This window comes from Euleptes europaea, chromosome 18 (genome assembly GCF_029931775.1).
Source record: "Euleptes europaea isolate rEulEur1 chromosome 18, rEulEur1.hap1, whole genome shotgun sequence".
Lineage (NCBI taxonomy): Eukaryota > Metazoa > Chordata > Lepidosauria > Squamata > Sphaerodactylidae > Euleptes > Euleptes europaea.
Window position 1 is genome coordinate 32,542,122 of NC_079329.1, and position 20,003 is coordinate 32,562,124.

Consider the following 20,003-nt stretch of genomic DNA (forward strand, 5'->3'; position numbering starts at 1 on the left):
GATAAAAGTAAACCAGGTCCATACCAATTTGATCATCACAGTTTTGTAGAAGGACTCAGGAAGGGTAGATGTCATTTCATTGCAGTATATATGAAAGAAAAATACAAATTTTTATTACCATTTCCCCCTCTTTATTAAGAGTTCCCTGTTGTTTAGCTCAGGCCTCAGAACAATGATGTAACATTTTGGGGGGAAAATGCAAAAAAGTAAACCAGCACCAGATACTAAGATGGAGAAGATCTCCACGGCCACCATGGATTTTCCCTTGGTGCTCAGGTAAGTTGGGATAAAGGACAGCCAAACACTACAAAAGAGCAACATGCTGAAAGTGATAAATTTGGCTTCGTTGAAACTGTCTGGTAACTTCCTGGCTAGAAAAGCTACAATGAAACTGACTATAGCCAGGAAGCCCATGTAACCCAAGACGCAGTAAAAAATAGCTGCTGAACCTTCATTGCATTCCAGTATGATTTCCTCATTCATTGAGACCATGTCCATATCTGGGAACGGAGGGGAAGTAATTAGCCAAAAAACACAAATGCCCACTTGAACGAGGGAGCAGGAAAGCACAACAGAATACGGCAGTCTTTTCCCCATAAATAGCCTCATCCTAGATCCTGGTTTTGTAGCCATGAAAGCCAAAACTACAGTAATGGTTTTGGCCAACAGACTAGAAATGGCTACTGAGAATATGATACCAAATGTCACTTGTCGGAGGAAGCAGACCACCTTTCCGGGCTGCCCAATGAACAGCAAAGAGGAGAGGAAACAATGAACAAGGGATATAAGAAGAACATAGGTTAGGCTTCGGTTGTTGGCTTTGACTATGGGACTATCCTGGTGCTTCACAAATGTCCCAAGAACCAAAACTGTGACTAGAGAGAAAAGAATAGCTAAGGTAGCTAAGGTGATACCCAATGGTTCTTTGTAAGAAAGGAAGCTTATATGTTTGGGAACACATTGATTTTGGTGATGGTTGGAATAGTGATCTTGTGGACATTTGACACAGGAATCCATGTCTAGAGAAAGTAAATAAAAATTAAAAGTTGTTGAAATATTTCAAGACATTTATTTTGTGGATTTTGTTAAGCGTTACTCTCTTAAATTTAGCCACTAACTGCAATATGGAAATAATTTATTGACTTTTAGATCTGGTTATTTTAACAAAGTTATTTATGATTTATGTTATATCTTGGTGATTGATTGCAACGATCTTTGGCTAAATGCAATAAATGGTGTTGTATCGTATCATATTGACTATGTACAATCATGGCATCGGATTAGACTAGAGCAGAGGCGTCAAACTCATTTGTTAGGAGGGTCGGATATGACATAAATGTCACTTGGTTGGGCCAGACTATGAATACCAAATAAATAAATAAATACCATAAAATGTAATGCCTGGAGATACAAACTTTATAAAAGACACAAGCAAAGTCAACTAATGATATTATTTTTTACTTAAAACACAAACAAGCTTACAACAATAACATTCTTACAGTATTTTGTTTTATTTAACAAATTTTTGTTTTATTTGTTTTTATTTTATGTAAAAAATAAAGTAAAAATAATATATTAATTGACTTTGCATGTGTCATCCATAAAGTTTTTATCTCTAGTCCCTGACATTTTTTTTTATTTTTAAACGGGGGTGGGGGTGGCTGCCGTGGCTGGTGAGCCCACAGCAGACTTGCCAGCCCAGATATGGATGGGGGGGGGGTTCGCCAGCTCATATCTGGATTGAGGGGGCTGCTTTGGCTGGCAAGCTCGCAGCAGGGAGCTCGCCAGCCCAGATCTGAACTGGGAGGGGGACGTGCCTTGGCTGGCAAGCCCAGAGAGGCCCCAGGAAGCCCAGAAAGGGGGGGGGGAGACTGCTGGCTGGGCTCGTGGGGCTGCTGCAGTCCCAGGAAGGCAGGGGGAAGGTGGCTGGGCTGGGCCTGTGGGCGGAGCAGCCCTGGGAAGCCCAAGATGGCAGTGGGGAAGGTGGCTGGCTGGGACCAAGGGGCTGCTCCATCCTCAGGAAACCCAGCAAGGGTTGGGTGAGAAGGGCTGGCTGTTGGCTCCGCGGGCCAGAGAAAAGCCCTCCTTGGGCTGCATCTGGCCTGCAGGCTGCATGTTTGACACCCCTGGACTAGAGTTTATGTTTAAATCAGAGTTCCCTTCCTCACACTGGAGTCATCATTGGATTGATTTTCAATTGATTAAAGTTGTAAAGAGCAGTCTGACCAATTTTGTTTGTTTTTTAAAAGCCATTTCTGTCCTGAAGAAGATGGAAAATGAGGGAAATATGGGTATTGTTTCAAAAAGCTGAGGAAGTCTGGGGGTTTTCTTGTGTACTCCTGTGGTTCGGTCCCTCAAAATTTACCAATTTAAAAGGAAAGATTAGAGAGGGAAAAATCATTAATTGGGTGGAGCAGAGAAATATAATCCCCTCTAATATTGGCCCATTTCACAGATTTTGCTAATTATTATTGGTCAAGATTGTCCAATGCTTGGTATGCCCTCAAAAGTACAATTAAAACACTAGAGTTGAATTTTCAATAAGCCATATTCATAGTAGTCTGTTTTGGCAAATGATCTGAAAATCTATTTATTTATTTGTCTGTTTATTATTTTAAATATTTCTGCACTGCCTTTCCATCCAAATAGGGTCTCCATGGTGGTAAACATGAACAAATTAAAATGTGTTAAACATTAAAACAGCATTTAAAATATTTAAACAGTCCAATCATTGTTCCCAAACACTCCAGATCACATAATGTATGGACCATCCTTGTTCTTCTTGAATATATCATATTTAGAGAATATAGTTGACATTGTGTCTCTTACCCTTCTTTTCAGAGATCATTCCTTCTGGACACTGAACACAATCATAACAGCAAAATTTCTTTCCCTCCTTCTTTTGCTTGGTATACCCAGGATGACAATTTTCATTGCAGACAGAAAGAGGCACCTCCTGTCCATAGACAGAAAGGGTTATTACCACCTGGTACAGTAGAAGTGGCAGGTCAGCACATCCTGGGCTGTTAAATTAGGAGAGCCAGTGTTGTGTAGTAGTTACAGTGCTGGACAAAGATCTACAAATCCAGCCTCAAAATCCTGTTCTTCCATGGAAGGTCACTGGGTGAGCATAGATCAGTCATTCTGTCTTAGACTAAATGAGCAATCCTGAAAAAGGAGGAGGAACTGCTGAGGAGGTGGTGTGACCCCTACACCAGTGTAAGTGCTGTTGAGCTGCATGGTAGCATGAGGCTCAGGTGCTGGCACTGTTTCACCAGCAGCATTTTTCTTGCATTAATGCATGCACCAGTGTCCAGGGGGCGTTTGGGGGTGTTCCCAGGGACGGAGCTGACATTAGTCAGCTCCCTATGCACTGTTGGCCTGGGACACCCCTTTTTGCAGCCATCGAGTTACACCTCCAAAACAGCTGGTGTGGCCCAGTGAAACCCAATGGAGGAGTTTCATGGGGATTTGTTGAAATTGCTTTTTCCCCTTGCTTTTTGGGCCAGGAACCCCGGCCATCCCCTAACTCCCCCCCACACTCAGGATTGCCCTGCCCATTACCTAACAGGGTTGTTGTTTCACATGTGATAAATTACTGACACACACAACATTGGCTCCTTTCATACAGGTCAGAAGTGCACTCTGGAAGTGCTACAGCAGTTGTTTGCATTTGAATTTTCTGGTTGCACACAGGAAAATCCAGATGCAAACTACTGCTATTGTGCACTTAACCAATGATGTATGAAAGCAGCCATAGACTGTGGTCATCAAAATTATATACTGTTCTCAAGCCCCAGGCGCGTTAATACTTAGATGCATGATAAAAAGTGTTTTTATGGCAAACACCTTCATTGTTCAGAACAATAATGTACAAGTCACGTTTAGATCCTGTGTTAAAAATATGTAGCCAAACGAATGTGTAACTGTTAAAAGGCCATCTATGGATAATGGTGTCTGCTAATGTATCTTAAATAGCAGATACCATAAGCACACGAAGAATTCCTTGCCCTATAAATAGTTTTAAAGGATATAAATCAACTGCACTCTTTTGAATAATGTTCTTATGAGCATAACAATACAGAGGGTAACCCATGGAAGTGTTCAGGTTGTGTCAGAATTAAAGCAACCCATGAAAACAGGGAAGAACTTCATCATATTCAAGAAAGATGTAAAAAGAAAATCTATATTTAAATACTGTTTCTTTGTGCATGTAATCTCAGGATGTCATGTTAGCCCTATCATGGCATGCATACATTAAGAAAATTGCCAACTACATTGTGTTAATATTACATAACAACATCTGTATTAATCAAGTCCACCTCAGGGACATTTTTTTTCTTCCAGTTCACTGGACGAATGAGGGATTTCATTGGTCCAATTGAATAAAGAAAATATCTACTGAAATATTTCACAACTTGAAACTCTGCAAATTTGGTTTATTTCCATCACATATCCTTATAATAGGTTTCATGAAGGAAAACCACCAGTTTTTTTTGTTTTTGTTTTTTTGTGCAATTCTATTACCAATTTAGGGATTACCCAAAGCTGCTCTCCTGAGAAGTAAGCCCAGTGTTATATAATTGAGTTTACTCTCAGGAAAAGGTCCTTAGGGCTGCAGCCTTAAATTGAGATCCAATTATTCAATTGGCGAAAAAGAGAGAAAGGGTCCTTCTTGATCACCCAAGAGTCAATGCTGGGGATCATGGGACCTGCATGGACAAAACCCATGTGAGATGCAGGTTATAGTCAGGAGGAGAAATGGTCAACCTTGAGCAACAATGAAAGCATGAACCAACCCATGAGGTTAAAAGTGGACCATGACCTCATGCTTCAAGTGCTGGTAGAACTCGGGGGGGTGGGGGTGGGGAAGAACCTCTTTTGAGTCCTTCACACAAAAGAACTCTGAGTCCCACCTGCTTAAATGTTCTATGCCACACAATTTTATTGTCATCAATTGTTAATTCTTTGCCTGGAGGAGCCCAAGGATCAAGTCTTCCCACTTTTACTCTAATGAAGGAGCCATTTGGGAAAGTGATCCAGTTAGTAACATCGAAACCAGCTCTCAGTTCCCTATTTTCATTAAAACGCATGGTGTCACCCGCACTGTTGTTGAATGTAATATTCCTTAGAAAACGATGCAGCTAGTGGATAGAAAAAAAGAAATAAGATTTGTTGTGAGCTTTGCAGTATCTTGACTTCGCACAATTCAGATTATTTCATGCTTTTTTTGTTAAAATGCTGAAATTTTTCTTCCTTGTGAATAGAAATTTAGAGAAACTTGATAAATTATAAACTTCAGCTCAGAAACCTGAAATGTGTGCGTTAAGTGCCGTCAAGTCGCTTCCGACTCATGGCGACCCTATGAATGAAAGTCCTCCAAAATGTCCTATCTTTGACAGCCTTGCTCAGATCTTGAAAATTGAAGGCTGTGGCTTTTTTCATTTTGGATTGTCTCATCATAGGGTTTTCAAGGCAAAGGTTGGTCAGAAGTGGTTTACCAGTGCCTTCTTCTGTGCAGTACTAACCAGGGTTAGCCATAGTGGCACTGCCATTGTCTATGAAAGATCCTCCGCCAGTGTCACCTTCCCCTACTGCTGCTGCCCAGTAGCTAACCTTCAGGGATTCCTCTGCTCCCATCCCCATTTGAACTGCTTGTTCTCTTCAGCAGATGTGGCCATTGATCCCTTAAGGGGGTGGATGCATGTTCATCTGGTGTCTCAGCTGTGACCATTCCGTCTTGAGTGACTCTGCTAGGAGTTTAGTCTCTTGATGGAGTCTAGACCCCTTACCGTATTGCTCTCAGCTTCCCTGACACACAACCCCCCTCACCACATTAAGGTGTGCATCCAGAAATACCAGGTTGTAATACAATACCTGGTTGTAATACAATACCTGACATGGCTGCAGGTTCTGAAGCACCAACTGCTCTCCTTTCCACAGTCTTCTCTGGTTGGATCTGGAAAGGTATACAGCCTGCAAAGCATGTGCCACAGCATAGATGGCATTGTAGACATTGTAGCTGTGGCCAGTCATGCTCATTTCAAAGAAAATCCCAGGAAGAGTCTCCAGCTTTTCCTCACCTGTGCAAGTGTTCTCACTATCACCATGAATGCTGGAAACTTTCAAGGAACAGCTGAATGCCTGCTCCCAGAAGCTCAGGATAAAACCATCTCCTTTTGCCCAGGAGGGGTTTATGGCTTGAAGAAATGTATGGAAACCTGGTGGCTGATTGGAGTGAACTGCGAAGGATATGGTACCATGGAAGCTTTCTATATCCCAAATCCTTTGAAAGGACATTGATTCAAAATTCCACTGAGATGTAATAATCCATACTTTGTGCAAAGGTGGAAATGAGATCAAAGGTGCCAGAAACAGCAGCAATCTCAAAATAAATTGGGATGGATGTTCTGCATAAACACAGCATACACTGGCTTTGTCCTCAAAAAGAACCAAAAACATTTCTTTCTGTCTTACAACTGAGTCTGTCAAATCATTCAGATAAGTCAGTTTTGGTAATCTCAGAGTGAAAGCAAAGCAGATGTCATTTTTGGACAGCAGTGGTACCACCGTTTGCAAAAACCTGTCACCCCTGTCATCATCCACAGCTAAGAGCCCAATCCATGTCCAATTGAAATGCCGAAGTAAGCGGATAACTCCCATGTATTGATAGGCTTCCTTTGGGACCATCTGGTACAAGGAAGAGAACTGAGTTTCATCACTCTGTGCTGGGGAAAATGATCCATAAGTGAGCTGAAAGAAAACATGTAGGTATATCTGTTTCCAGTTGAATTACTAAAGGATGTTCAATTGTATACCAAAAAAATGTGCTGTTGATTGTCTATGTCCTACCTGAGGCATCTTGTAGAGGGCAGTAATTGTAGCCATATTGATTGAAGTTTCAGAATCAAGTCCTCCAATAACAGCTGTCAGATTTCTAAAAATAGCACACTTGTAGTTGGGGACAAACCGCTGCTGTGTGGAAAGCAAACTCAGGGTGGCTTTATTGGTCATCCTTGCATTATAATAGCTGTTGAGGATGTGGAAACCCAAAGTAATGTTTGGCAAGATGTGGGGATTCTCATTAATCTCTTTTATAGCAAATGCCAAGGCCAAGATATGCTGGTAGTTCTTTGGCTCTGATCTGTAATTAGAGACACATGCTGGTTAAAGCATCGTCAAAAGAGCATTTCCACCTGCAGCTTCACAGACAGCTCTTTTAACTGTGCCTTTAACTTCTGATAATCTTTAAATTACAAATACTAGTTTCTCACTGAATGCTCTCTCATTTTGCTCATTTGTTTGACCTGTGTCACAGCTCTGTAGCTTTTCAAAGCTGAGATGTATTGAAACCTCAATTTTTTTTCAAAAACCTTAATAACTTTATTTCAAAGTCACGTTGGGACTACCTAAAATAAGAAAGCATTATATAATATATATTGCCTAATGCTTTTGGTAACCCTTCTGTATTTGATTAATAAACTGTTTGAAGGCAACCAATCCACTCATTTGCTTTGCATGAGGGATACACGAATATCTGCCTATTTGCCTCATGTCCTGTTTGCTGGTTGTGAACAGAGATCTGATTTTCTATAATCAGTTTGTTTGTCTGTTTAGGGTATCCAACAGGTTGCTTCACTGTATTCCTTACTAAGCATTCAGTACAGTGGAATTGGCTTTTTATGCATGCCCACTCTCATACAACCTGTGTTCTACTATCACTCATAAATCATGGAAATCAGTTTTAAATAATTGCCATGTTTCAATAAAACCCTACCATTTGGGAGTGGTGCTAATGGCTACCAATCAATTTAAATCAACAGTGCCTTTGTGCATGCCCATGTTTGGGAAAACCCAATGCAAAATGGTTCAATCATCTGATTGCCAGCTTTGAACACCGTATGTTTGACCAGAAAATATTTTCACAGCAGAATTCATGGCATCCTTATTGTTCATGTAGAAATAAGACAGCCACGTAAGTCCTGTAGAAGGGACGCTTTTCTCGCTTTCCAAGAACCATATTCAAAGGTGCCAGAAAATATACCATAGTTTACATTCACTCAGTGTTTTAATAAACCTTGCCTCATTCCCGTCTTTACTATAGCCCCGATCCCATATGTCTGTTGTTCACATAGGTCTTGGAATTTTTTGGCAAAGCCTTTTTGGCTATGTGTATCCCTCTTTTATTTTTCACTAACAGAAAAGCAGGCTGAATCCAACACAATGAAATTATCTGTCAATCTCACTTTGACTTTGTTATTTTACACTATGTCTGGTTGTAACTGTGAGCATCTGTCAGTTCCTAGACTTATATAGTACAAATGCATAAACATAGATATGTGTTTATGTGTCATCAAGCTGCAACTGATTAATGGCAACCCCAGGAAGGGGCTTTCAAGGCAAGTGAGAAGCAGAGGTGGTTTGCCATCACCTTCCTCTGCAGAGATTTCCTTGGTGGGCTCCCATCCAAGTACCAACTTTATGTAGCTTCAAAGAGCTGATGAGATATAGAAAAAAAGTTTGTTGAAAAAAAATCGGTACAATTCAGATTCGGCAAAATTCAGCCCATTTTTATATGGGAAATGCCGAAGTCCAAACTCCCCCGATTCTGATCCGTGGATTTCGGCACTAAGTTCGGAGTTCGCAAATAAATTTGGCCATTTAAAGCCATTAAAACACATTAGTGCCTTTCTACGGCTCCGGGGGGGGGCATTTTTGGAGGTAGAGGTCCCGCACTTTCAGTGTAGCTTGAGGGGAACCTTCTTGCAAGAACCCCCAAGTTTTGTGAAGATTGGGTCAGGGGGTCCCGGGTTATGGGGCCCGGAAGGGGTCCCCCATCTGCCCATTGGAATAAAGCCTTTAAAAACACATTTGTGGCTTTCCGCAGCTCTGGGAGAGGCATTTTTGGAGGTAGAGGTCCCACACTTTCAGTGTAGCTTGAAGGACCCCCAAGTTTTGTGAAGATTGGGTCAGGGGTCCCAAGTTATGGGGCCCGGAAGGGGTTTCCCCCATCTACCCATCGGAATAAAGCCATTAAAAGGGATGTACTAAAACGAATGACAAGTCAGCCCATTGGAAGAAATGGGAGAGGCTGCCCAGCCCATTGAAGATAATAGGAGAGGGGAATGTCAGTTTACTTGCATTGAATCCATTGAAATACATTACAGGGGATGTACTAAAACAACAGGAGCGGCTGCACAGCCCATTGGAAACAATAGGAACCAGCCAGAGAGAGACTCACTGACCCACAGTTAACTCCACACGAAGTTGGCAACCAGTGAAAACAGCAGATAGCACAGTCCCACACAGAGGCAATCAAGCCCACTCCCCAGCAGAAAAGGTAAACCCACTCCCCTTTGGCTTGCCCCCTGACACACACACACACACACACACACACACACAGAATCTCCCCCACACACACATACACACACACAGGAAAAAATTATAGATAAAAGCCCCAAAATGGGTCAAACTGTGGATGTCTTCTCTTCCATCAGGAGCAGGGACTGGAGTAATCCAATACGATTCTAGCAGACTCACACACACATACTCTCTGGCCATTTATGCACAGGAGGTTTTGCCTTGGATTTGCCGCTCTCTAGATTACTGGTTCCCAACCTGGGGTCCGTGGACCCCCAGGGGTCCACGAGAACCAAATTAAGGTCCGCGAAACAAAGTTATAAACCCACAATAAATTAATATTTTCAATTAAAAGTCCTCTATTATAAAAATATACATTCAAATATTATTCTAAGTTTAATGTTTAACTAACAGTTATGATTAAAGTTTATTTTCAAATTCTCGGAATTTTTATTTTGAACCTTGGGGTCCCTGCACCGAACAAAAAAGTCCTAGTGGTCCCTGGTCAAAAAAAGGTTGGGAACCACTGCTCTAGATGCACATTAAGGATTGCCTTCTCCCATTCATTCCAATGGGTGGATGAGGGGACCCCATAACTCGGGACCCCCTGACCCAATCTTCACAAAACTTGGGGGTTCTTGCAAGAAGGTTCCCCTCAAGCTACACTGAAAGTGTGGGACCTCTACCTCCAAACATGCCTCCCCAGAGCCGCGGAAAGGCGCAAATGTGCACACACACCCCCCCCCACAGGGATCTCTCTCACACACAAACACTCTCTCTTTCTCTCCCCAGGCCATGCAGCAGGTAGGCTCATGCACTCAACCATGACTGATTGGCCGGAAGAAGACTCAGCGTGGCCACTGATTGGCCGCGGGAGAATGCTGCTTCGGGGGCTCCAAATTTGCCAGAATTTATTCGGCATCCGCCCGAACTCGTCAAATTCGGCTCGTCGTTTTCCCGCCTTTTTTTGAATTCAGTTCCATCCGAATGGAAAACCGCCGAATCGGGGAAAATTCAGCTGTTTTTCAGTTTGGATGGAACTGAATCGACAGCCCTATTGGATATAGAAGAAGAGTTCGTTTGATTACCCCACTTTTCTTTACCATAAGGAGTCTCTAAGCAGCTTACCATTGGTTCTCCCACACACACAACAGGCGCCTTGTGAGGTAGGTGAGGCTGAAAGTTCAGAGAGAACTAGCCCAAGGTCACCCAGCTGGCTTCATGTGTAGGAGTGGGGAAACCAACCCAGTTCACCAGATTAGAGTCCACCACTCATGTGGAGGAGCAGGGAATCAAACCATATTCTCCAGATTAGAGTCCACTGCTCCTAATCACTACACCACGCTGGCTCACCATGCCATGCCATGCCATGCCACCTTCCTTCCATGCCAGCTTCCCTCCCTATAGATACATGATCTTAAATACATGGAGAAAGGCCATGCATTCTTTCTCCAGCCCACTTGGAAGTCCACATCACACCTTGGCATATTTTAAGAAGCATATTTTGAAGTGCAGCATGATAGTCATATAGAATACTAGAATGAAATCATTTTTGAGATAAGGTGACAACTCCTATTAGGAGAAGTAAAACACACACACACACACAACCATGAAGTCCATATTTCTCTGATCAAAAACTAAACTAATAAACTCCTCTTCGAGACAATTATGTATTTGTTAAAAAATAAATATCCAATCTGGCTATTCCTTGCTCATTATTTATTTAATTAGAACATTGTTATGCTACCTCTCCAGGACTGTGCCAGAGGTGGCTTACGAAATAAAAATATTACAATCAAAACTTTAGAAGATATGAATTAAAATACAGTATTAAAAAAAGCCCCAACCCAGCAGAAAAACATAGATCATAAAAATAGACCGCAAACAGCTTAAAAGTTTCCAAGCTAAAAATCAACGCATTGCTGGTAAACCCTTTGGTGAACATGCCATTTTGGCCTGGCACCAAACAGAAGGCAATGTGGGTGCCAGGTAAGCCTCAAAGTGAAGGGGTTCCTACAAGCAAGGTGCCACTGCTTAAAAGACCCTGGCTATTGTTGTCACTTGTCTGACTTTGGAAGACAGTGGAGAGAAAGCAGGGCTTGTGAGACAGATCTCACATAACTCACTGGATAACTAAAAGGATAGGGCCCACCCAGCCAGTGTGGTGTAGTGGTTAAGAGCGGTGGTTTGGAGCAGTGGATTCTAATCTGGTGAACCGGGTTGGTTTCCCCACTCCTACACATGAAGTTAGCTGGGTGACCTTGGGCTAGTCACACTCTCTCAGCCTCACCTACCTCACAGGGTGTCTGTTGTGGGGAGGGGAAGGTGATTGTAAGACAGTTTGACTCTTCCTTAAGTGGTAGAGAAAGTTGGCATGTAAAAAACAACTCTTCTCCTTCTTCTTCTATGAAATGAGATGAGGAAAGTAATCTTTTGGCAAATAAATGTTCTGGAGATTTATTCTTATCTACATTACTGTAACAGGTCCTGTCATGTATGGGAAATGCATAAGCCCTTGACTGCTATGTCACTGCTAACCCACGTGCATGTTTTTTCCATATGACCTTCCTCCATTATCTGCCCACAATTAAGAGACAAAATGTAATGCTCTGGCCCTAACTGCTCTGCTACATTGTATGCTGAGCATACACTCGTTTTAATTTTTTTGTATTGTTGGTCCATTTGTTGGTTCATTGATTCCCAACCAAATGATTGTAATTACAGTATATGTGCTCGCAAACATCATATGGTACCATATCCTAGTTGTATGTGACTGGAGTACTTTTCATGCTGTTACTCAGGTCATTTTTGCATGGTCAATTTTGATGCTTGCTCAAAGCTCTTTTTTAAAATGTGACTTTAAAAATGCCTATTCACGGTCCTGACACAAAAGGAGAAATTCCACCACCCCCACTCGCCTGATCCTTTGTTCCTGTTTGAAAAGCCATTAGCATGTGCATAGCTAGCATGCCTCTATTGTTTTGCATGTTTCCTTGAGGGGGATTCTTTGCGGCAAACACTAAAGGTCATGTTAAAGGGACTCTTTAGTAGTGCAAAGCAGATATGCGCCGGCTTCACAGTCACTTCCGGAATGACGGTTTTTCGTGCAAAATTAAAAAAAAATATGCTGGACAACTCAGCCTGGAATGTGCTGCTAATTACCATGCAAAAATGGCCTCAGTGAATTATCACCAGGCCCTGTTTTACAAGTTTTTTGATCCTGGAGGCTACACAAATAATTATGTCACCAGCTTCCAACTGCCACCCACCTCTTAAATATAAGAGTCTCACCACTGAATTCTGTGCCATGGTAAATAAATTATTTCATTGCCTTTGTATTTCATTTATATTAATTTAAAAATGAACTAACAATGGAATCTTAAACAGCATTATAGCCTTCTTAATCTAATGGTGTCAATGCACTTAGAAGGGTATAACTGTTTTGGGTTGTGCTACAAAAGGCTTAAATGTTTAAAATAATGTTTTAAATTATGCAAAACGTAGCAAAATACAAAGAACTCCACAGGTTGAATGCACCTTAACCGGAATGCTTGGGACCAGAAGTGTTCTGTATTTCAGATCTTTCTGTATTTTGGAATATTTGCATATACATAATGAGATATCTTGAGGATGGGACCCAAGTCGAAACACAAAATTCATTTATGTTTTATATACATTTTATACACATAGCCTGAATGTAATTTTAAACAACATTTTAAATAATTTTGTGTACATTGAACCATCAGAAAACAGCTTGAGGGTCTGTTAGTAATGCCTGAATGCTGGTTCAAAATGTTCGTATTTCAGATCTTTTCTTATTTTGGATGTCCAGATAAGGGATACTCAATCTGTAATAGACTGCAACATATAAATAGGGGGACTTTAATGAAAAGCCTTCTATAAAAATGTATGCTACCCCACAGTCCCAGAACAGCAGATTAATAATCACAACATATGTATAAAATTTTAAAAAATAGATCATAGAAATTTAAAAAAATTACAACAAATTCCTTACATAGGCTCATTAATCAGCATCTGCGAGGGTTCTGTCTCAAAAGAAGGTGTCTCATGCACCAAGAAGAACTGGGAGGCAATCCCACCAATGATGAGGTCACCAGGCTGAGAAAATTCATGAGACAGAGGAAGAGGATCCACTTCTGAGGTGCAATTGACTGAATGCTTCTTGCACACATTACAAGTCAGCAGTACAAGCAGCAACAGTAGTACCAGCAGCACTTGAATGACCAATCTTTCTTTCCAATTATTATTTTCCATGTCCCTCAACAGCAGGGAATGGTGTTTCTGCCCCCAGAAACACCCAACGGTCACCTACATAGTGCAAGAGAGTGGCACATATAGCAGGTTTGCACATGAAAACACTAGGGAGGCGGGAGCTCTAAATGGGAACAAAGTGTTCCATGGGCGGGGAATGCCCTGCAGCAAAGGAAAGTGCAGACAGTTATTCGGTAGGGTCCAACTTTGCAGTAAAGGCTTCTGGGTCTGTCCTTTTATACCTACTGAGACTTCGTTCGTTGATGCGGCTGCGTCACAATATGTGGCAGGCAGCAGCTGGCTCCCAGGATGGGAGAAGTTTGCCTCTCAGGTTACAATCTGAAGAACACTTTCCTGGGAGTAAGACCCGTTCCATAAAATGATTCTTTCTTCAAAGTAGGCCTGCTTAAGATTCTTGCTTCTGCTAATAACCACCTTCTGGGCAAACTTTATTCCATGCTTGGAGATAATTCTAACTTGCGCTTGGTGGAATGGTGACAAATATCTCTAATTGCAGAGGCCTGGCTTGATTGGTGTTCTGGGAAGATGCCACTGCAGAGTGTTGCCCTTAAGTGGTGAGGGTTGGGCTCAGGTAAACACAAGTAACCCTACTAGTGTGAGGCAATCGTAGAGGTCATTGTTCAGTAGGCAGATCATTTTTTTTTTCCACAAACAGCTTTACAGACCATTCCTGAGCTGAGGCGTACGGGGACGGCTGGGAAGAGGCGCAGCGGCACCTCTTCCTAAGCCGATTCCCGTACGCCGTTAAACAAAAAAAAGCTTTTTCACGGCTTTTTTTTGTTCAACTGGGGCTTTTCTCCCCATAGGGAACAGCGAAGCTGCGCCTGCAAAAAAGCCTGCTAAAAAGGAGGTGCAGCACCGCCGTTCCTGGTGCCGGCATACCAGGCCGAAATGGGTTAAGGAGCCACCTAGCTGGCGGCTCCTCCCCCCGGAATGCCCCCCTGCACCGGCGCGGCCTCTCTACGCCATTGCCTGCACCACGGAGAGGCCGCTCCAGTGGAGATGCGGTCTTGCGGTGCTCTGCCGCCGGCGGGACTGGCCTCGCTGCCACCGTAAGTGCATGTAATCACTCGATTACACGTACTTATGCTGGCAGCAAGGTCCCACCACCTCCTAAAGACTTTCAGCCCATTTCTCAGGAATGGGCTGTAAATTTGTTCTTTGGATTGCTTTCTGAATCTGCATGTGTTGTCAGAAACATGTCTTTGTATAATGATATCCTGCCTGTAGCTGCTGCTCCTAAATGCCCTTGCCAAAGGTTTCAGAGGAAGAATACAGTCATGTGTGTGTAAAGTGCCATCAAGTTGCAGCCAACCTATGACAACCCAGTTGTGTTATCAAGGCAAGAGACTGACAGAGGCCATTTGCCATTGCCTTCCTCTGCAGAATGATGCTGGTATTCCTTGTTGGTCTCCCATCCAAGTAGGGCTGTCAATTCGGTTTGGTCCGAACTGAAAATCAACCGAATTTCCCCTGATTCGGTGATTTTCTGTTCGGACGGATCCGAACTCAAAACTGGCGGGCAACCGGGGGGGCCGAATTCAGCGAGTTCAGGAGTTCGCGAATAAATTCGGCAAATTCGGCCCCCCTTCAGGGGAGCCCGCTGGAGAGGCTCGGGCTCCCCTTTAAACTGATCTGAGCCTCCCAGCTGGGAGGTGCAGGTCAGTTTAAAGGGCAGCCCGCACCTTTCAGCGGGCTCCGCTGGAGAGGCGCGGGCTGCCCTTTAAACTGACCTGCGCCTCCCAGCTGGGAGGCGCAGATCAGTTTAAGGGCAGCCCGCCCCCCTTTAGCGGGCTCCGCTGGAGAGGCGCGGGCTGCCCTTTAAACTGACCTGTGCCTCCCGGCCGGGAGGCTCAGATCAGTTTAAAGGGCAGCCCGCCCCCCTTCAGCAGGCTCCGCTGGAGAGGCGCGGGCTGCCCTTTAAACTGACCTGTGCCTCCCGGCCAGGAGGCACAAATCAGTTTAAAGGGCAGCCCGCCCCCCTTCAGCGGGCTCCGCTGGAGAGGCACGGGCTGCCCTTTAAACTGACCTGCGCCTCCCAGCTGGGAGGCGCAGATCAGTTTAAAGGGCAGCCCGCCCCCCTTTAGCGGGCTCTGCTGGAGAGGCGCGGGCTGCCCTTTAAACTGACCTGTGCCTCCCGGCCGGGAGGCTCAGATCAGTTTAAAGGGCAGCCCGCCCCCCTTCAGCGGGCTCCGCTGGAGAGGCGCGGGCTGCCCTTTAAACTGACGTGTGCCTCCCGGCCGGGAGGCGCAAATCAGTTTAAAGGGCAGCCCGCCCCCCTTCAGCGGGCTCCGCTGGAGAGGCATGGGCTGCCCTTTAAACTGACCTGCGCCTCCCAGCTGGGAGGCTCAGATCAGTTTAAAGGGCAGCCTGAGCCTCTCCAGCGGAGCCCGCTGAAGGGGGGCGGGCTGCCCTTTAAACTGATCTGCGCCTCCCGGCCGGGAGGCGCAGATCAGTTTAAAGGACAGCCCGAGCCTCTCCAGCGGAGCCCGCTGAAAGGTGCGGGCTGCCCTTTAAACTGATCTGCGCCTCCGCGCAGATCAGTTTAAAGGACAGCCCGAGCCTCTCCAGCGGAGCCTGCTGAAGGGGGGCAGGCTGCCCTTTAAACTGATCTGCGCCTTCCAGCTGGGAGGCTCAGATCAGTTTAAAGGGCCCCCGCGTGCCTTCAGGGAATCCCTCTGAAGGCGCGCTGGGGCCGAATTTCCCCCCGAACTCCGGATCCCCCCGAATTACCGGGGATCCGAAGTGGGGGAGTTCGGACTTCGGCACGTACCGAACCCACAAGGGTCAAATTCGGCCGAATCCGAACTGTACCGAATTTTTTTTTTTGACAGCCCTACATCCAAGAAGTAACCAGGGCTGAACCTGCTTAGCTTATGAGATCTGCCGAGATCAGGCTAGCCTGAGCCATTCAGGTCAGGGCAAATACAGTCAAAGAGGCATATAAATAAATACTTCTAGGGGAAAAACTGTGCTTTCCAGTTTGACATCTGTCTGAATCTGACAACCACACTAATGGCTGCCAATCTATTCGATGTTTTCTAGTCCACTGGGATCAATAGGTTGCTGAGTGAATGAACTGTGCATTTTAAGGACCTGATGCAATCACATAAGCAACACAACAAGCTATGAGGGAGTCTATATAACTTGTTAGTGCTATGCACTATCAATAAGCAGTTGCACTTCAATGCAGACAAAAGAAAGTGTGGCAGACTGTGGTCTGTAGCAGTCTATTGCTTAATTTGAGAAGGTTTCTGCTCCTTAGCTGAATTGAAAAGCACAGGGCTCCTCCCCCTCAGAAATATTTATTTATATGTGTCTGTGATTTTTTTTCCCTATTGAAACTATTGGCTAGGATATTCAGGAGCAGTGGCTGCAGGCAGGTGATCATTATTCAAAGACACGTTGCCCCAGCACCCCAAATAAAGATGCAGACCACATTACGTATTTAATGAGTTAATGTAAAAGAGCTCAGCATAGGGTTGCCAATCTGAAGGTACTAGCTGGAGATCTCCTGCTATTACAATTGCTCTCAGGCCGATAGAGATCAGTTCACCTGGAGAATGGCATTGAAAGAAAGCATATCCTTGATAAGACTGCAGGAATCTTTAATGCCTTTAAGTTATAAAAAGCAAAGTTGAAGCTATTAATGCATTCTCAGTACATTAAGATATCAAGTAGACCTTGAGGAGGGCAAAACTGTTCTGTTTTTGAGATACAGCTGACAGCTGAGTCAGAAAGGTGATTTTAGTTACATCTGACAGATAACGAAAGGTGCTCTGCTCTTCCCCCTTTAAGGACAAGACCAGATAAGTTAGTTAGTTAGCTCTTGAAAGAGCTGACCTTGAGAGAATTCTGTCAGCCTGTTCTAAGGACATTTGCATTACACAGGCATTACACAGGCTTTTCATTACACATTACGCAAACCTCTGCAGTATGTGGCTCAGTTTACATGATGTGTTCAAGCTCTACAGGGAATTCTGCACGTGTACACAAAATACCATAATTATGTCAGAGACCATGACAGTGGACAGGGAAACAAGGGGGTCTGCTATCTTAGACTTGATTCTCACCAACAGGGAAGAACTGGTCGATGAGGTTAAAGTAGTAGGTACCCTGGGTAGTAGTGACCACGTACTCTTGGAATTTACAATCTTGGGGAGAGGAAAACCTGTACGTAGTCAGACATGTAGGTTGGACTTCAAAAGAGCAAATTTTAACAAACTTAAACTTATGCTAGGTAGAATCCCATGGTCAGAAATACTTAAGGAGAAGGAAGTTCAAGAAGGGTGGGCATTTCTTAAAAATAAAATACTGAAAGCGCAATCCCAAACCATTCTTATGAGAAGGAAAAATAGGAGGAGCCTAAAGAGGCCAGGGTGGCTCTATAAACAGCTTTTTAAAGAGTTGAGAAATAAAAAAAGACTCATTTAGGAAGTGGAAGGAGGGCCTTATAACCAAAGAGGAATATAAGCAAATAACTAGTGCTTGTAGGGAGAGTGTCAGGAAAGTTAAAGCTCAGTATGAACTTAGGCTAGCGAGAGATGCTAAACACAACAAAAAAGGGTTCTTTTCCTATGTACAGAGTAAGAGTAAGAACAAGGACAAGATAAGCCCATTGCATGGACCGGAAAGTGAAATTGTAACAGGAGATGAAGAGAGGGCAGAACTCCTCAATTCCTACTTTTCCTCAGTTTTTTCTCGTGAGGGAAGTGGCGCTCAACATGGCATAAACAGAACATGTGATGAGGGAGGGGATTTGCAGCCTAGAATTGGCATTGGGGTAGTGCACAAACACCTGGTTTCTTTAGATGAAACAAAATCCTCTGGGCCAGATGAATTGCACCCAAGGGTACTCAAAGAACTTGCAGATGTAATTTCGGAACCTCTGTCCATTATTTTTGAAAAGTCTTGGCAAACAGGTGAGGTGCCAGAAGATTGGAGGTGGGCAAATGTTGTCCCCATCTTCAAAAAGGGGGAAAAGGAGGATCCAGGTAACTACCGACCCATCAGCTTGACTTCTGTACCAGGAAAAGTGTTCTAACAAATCATCAGTCAGTCAGTCCTTGATAATTTAGAAAGGATGGATCTGATCACTAAGAGCCAGCATGGGTTTCTCAAGAATAAGTCATGTCACACTAATCTTATCTCCTTTTTTGAGAAAGTTACTACCTTGCTGGATCAGGGGAATGCTGTAGACATAGTTTACCTAGATTTCAGTAAGGCTTTTGATAAGGTTCCACATAGTATTCCAGCTGACAAATTGTGAAAATGTGGGTTAGATCCTATTATTGTTAGATGGATCTGCCACTGGTTGACAGATCATACTCAAAGAGTGCTAGTTAGTGGTTCCTCATCCACTTGGAGAGAAGTGACTAGTGGAGTTCCTCAGGGATCTGTGCTGGGCCCTGTGTTGTTCAACAACTTTATAAATGATTTGGATGAAGGAATAGAGGGGATGCTTATTAAATTTGCAGATGATACTAAATTGGGAGGGGTAGCAAATACGGTAGAAGACAGAGCCAAGATGCAGGATGATCTTGACAGGCTGGAGAAATGGGCTAGAACTTATAAAATGCACTTCAACAAAGACAAATGTAAATATTTGCATTTAGGTAGGAAAAATCAAATGCATAATTATAGGATGGGGGAGACTTGTTTGAACAGTAGTGTGTGAGAAAAGGATCTTGGGGTCTTAGTAGACCAAACACTGAACATGACTCAGCAGTGTGATGCTGTAACTTAAAAGGCAAATGCAGTCTTGGGCTGCATCAACAGAAGTATAGTGTCCAGATCACGCGAAGTGATGGTATCGCTTTACTCTGCTCTGGTTAGACCTCAACTAGAGTACTGTGTTCAGTTTTGGGCACCACAATTTAAGAAAGATGTAGACAAGCTGGAACGTCTCCAGAGAAGGGCAACAAAGATGGTGAGGGGTCTGGAGACCAAGTCCTATGAGGAAAGGTTGAAGGAGCTGGGTTTTTTTAGCCTGACGAGAAGAAGACTGAGAGGGGATATGATAACCATGTTCAAGTACTTGAAGGGCTGACATATAGAGGAGGGTGCCGAGTTGTTTTCTGTTGCTCAAGAAGGTCGGACCAGAACCAACGGGTTGGAATTAAATCAAAAGAGTTTCCAACAAGTTAGAGCAGTTCCTCAGTGGAACAAGCTTCCTTGGGAGGTGGTAAGCTCTCCTTCCCTGGAGGTTTTTAAGAAGAGGTTAGATGGCCATCTGTCAGCAATGCTGATTCTGTGACCTTAGGCAGATGATGAGAGGGAGGGCATCTTGGCCATCTTCTGGTCACTAGGGATGTGGAGGGGGGAGGTAGTTGTGAATTTCCTGCATTGTG

At 43.8% G+C, this 20,003-nt stretch overlaps 1 protein-coding gene across 1 annotated transcript; it reads right to left on the minus strand.

Annotated features, from left to right (window-relative positions):
* Positions 1-114: 114 nt before the first annotated feature.
* LOC130490867 (vomeronasal type-2 receptor 26-like) lies at positions 115-13,635 on the minus strand. Its single transcript, XM_056864671.1, has 6 exons — positions 13,376-13,635; positions 6,853-7,144; positions 5,896-6,753; positions 4,917-5,144; positions 2,830-2,953; positions 115-1,019 (listed from the first exon to the last, which is right to left on the minus strand). Exons 1-6 carry the CDS (start codon positions 13,633-13,635, stop codon positions 115-117), a joined length of 2,667 nt encoding a protein of 888 aa, XP_056720649.1.
* Positions 13,636-20,003: the final 6,368 nt, after the last annotated feature.

Excerpts from the sequence above, each read along its gene's own strand:
- LOC130490867 (XM_056864671.1), bottom strand. The coding sequence starts at position 13,635 with ATGGAAAATAATAATTGGAAAGAAAGATTGGTCATTCAAGTGCTGCTG. Across the intron at positions 6,754-6,852 it reads CCCTCTACAAGATGCCTCAG|CTCACTTATGGATCATTTTC; the intron begins GTAGGACATAGA and ends GTTTTCTTTCAG. Across the intron at positions 2,954-4,916 it reads GGCATAGAACATTTAAGCAG|GTGCCTCTTTCTGTCTGCAA; the intron begins GTGGGACTCAGA and ends TATGGACAGGAG.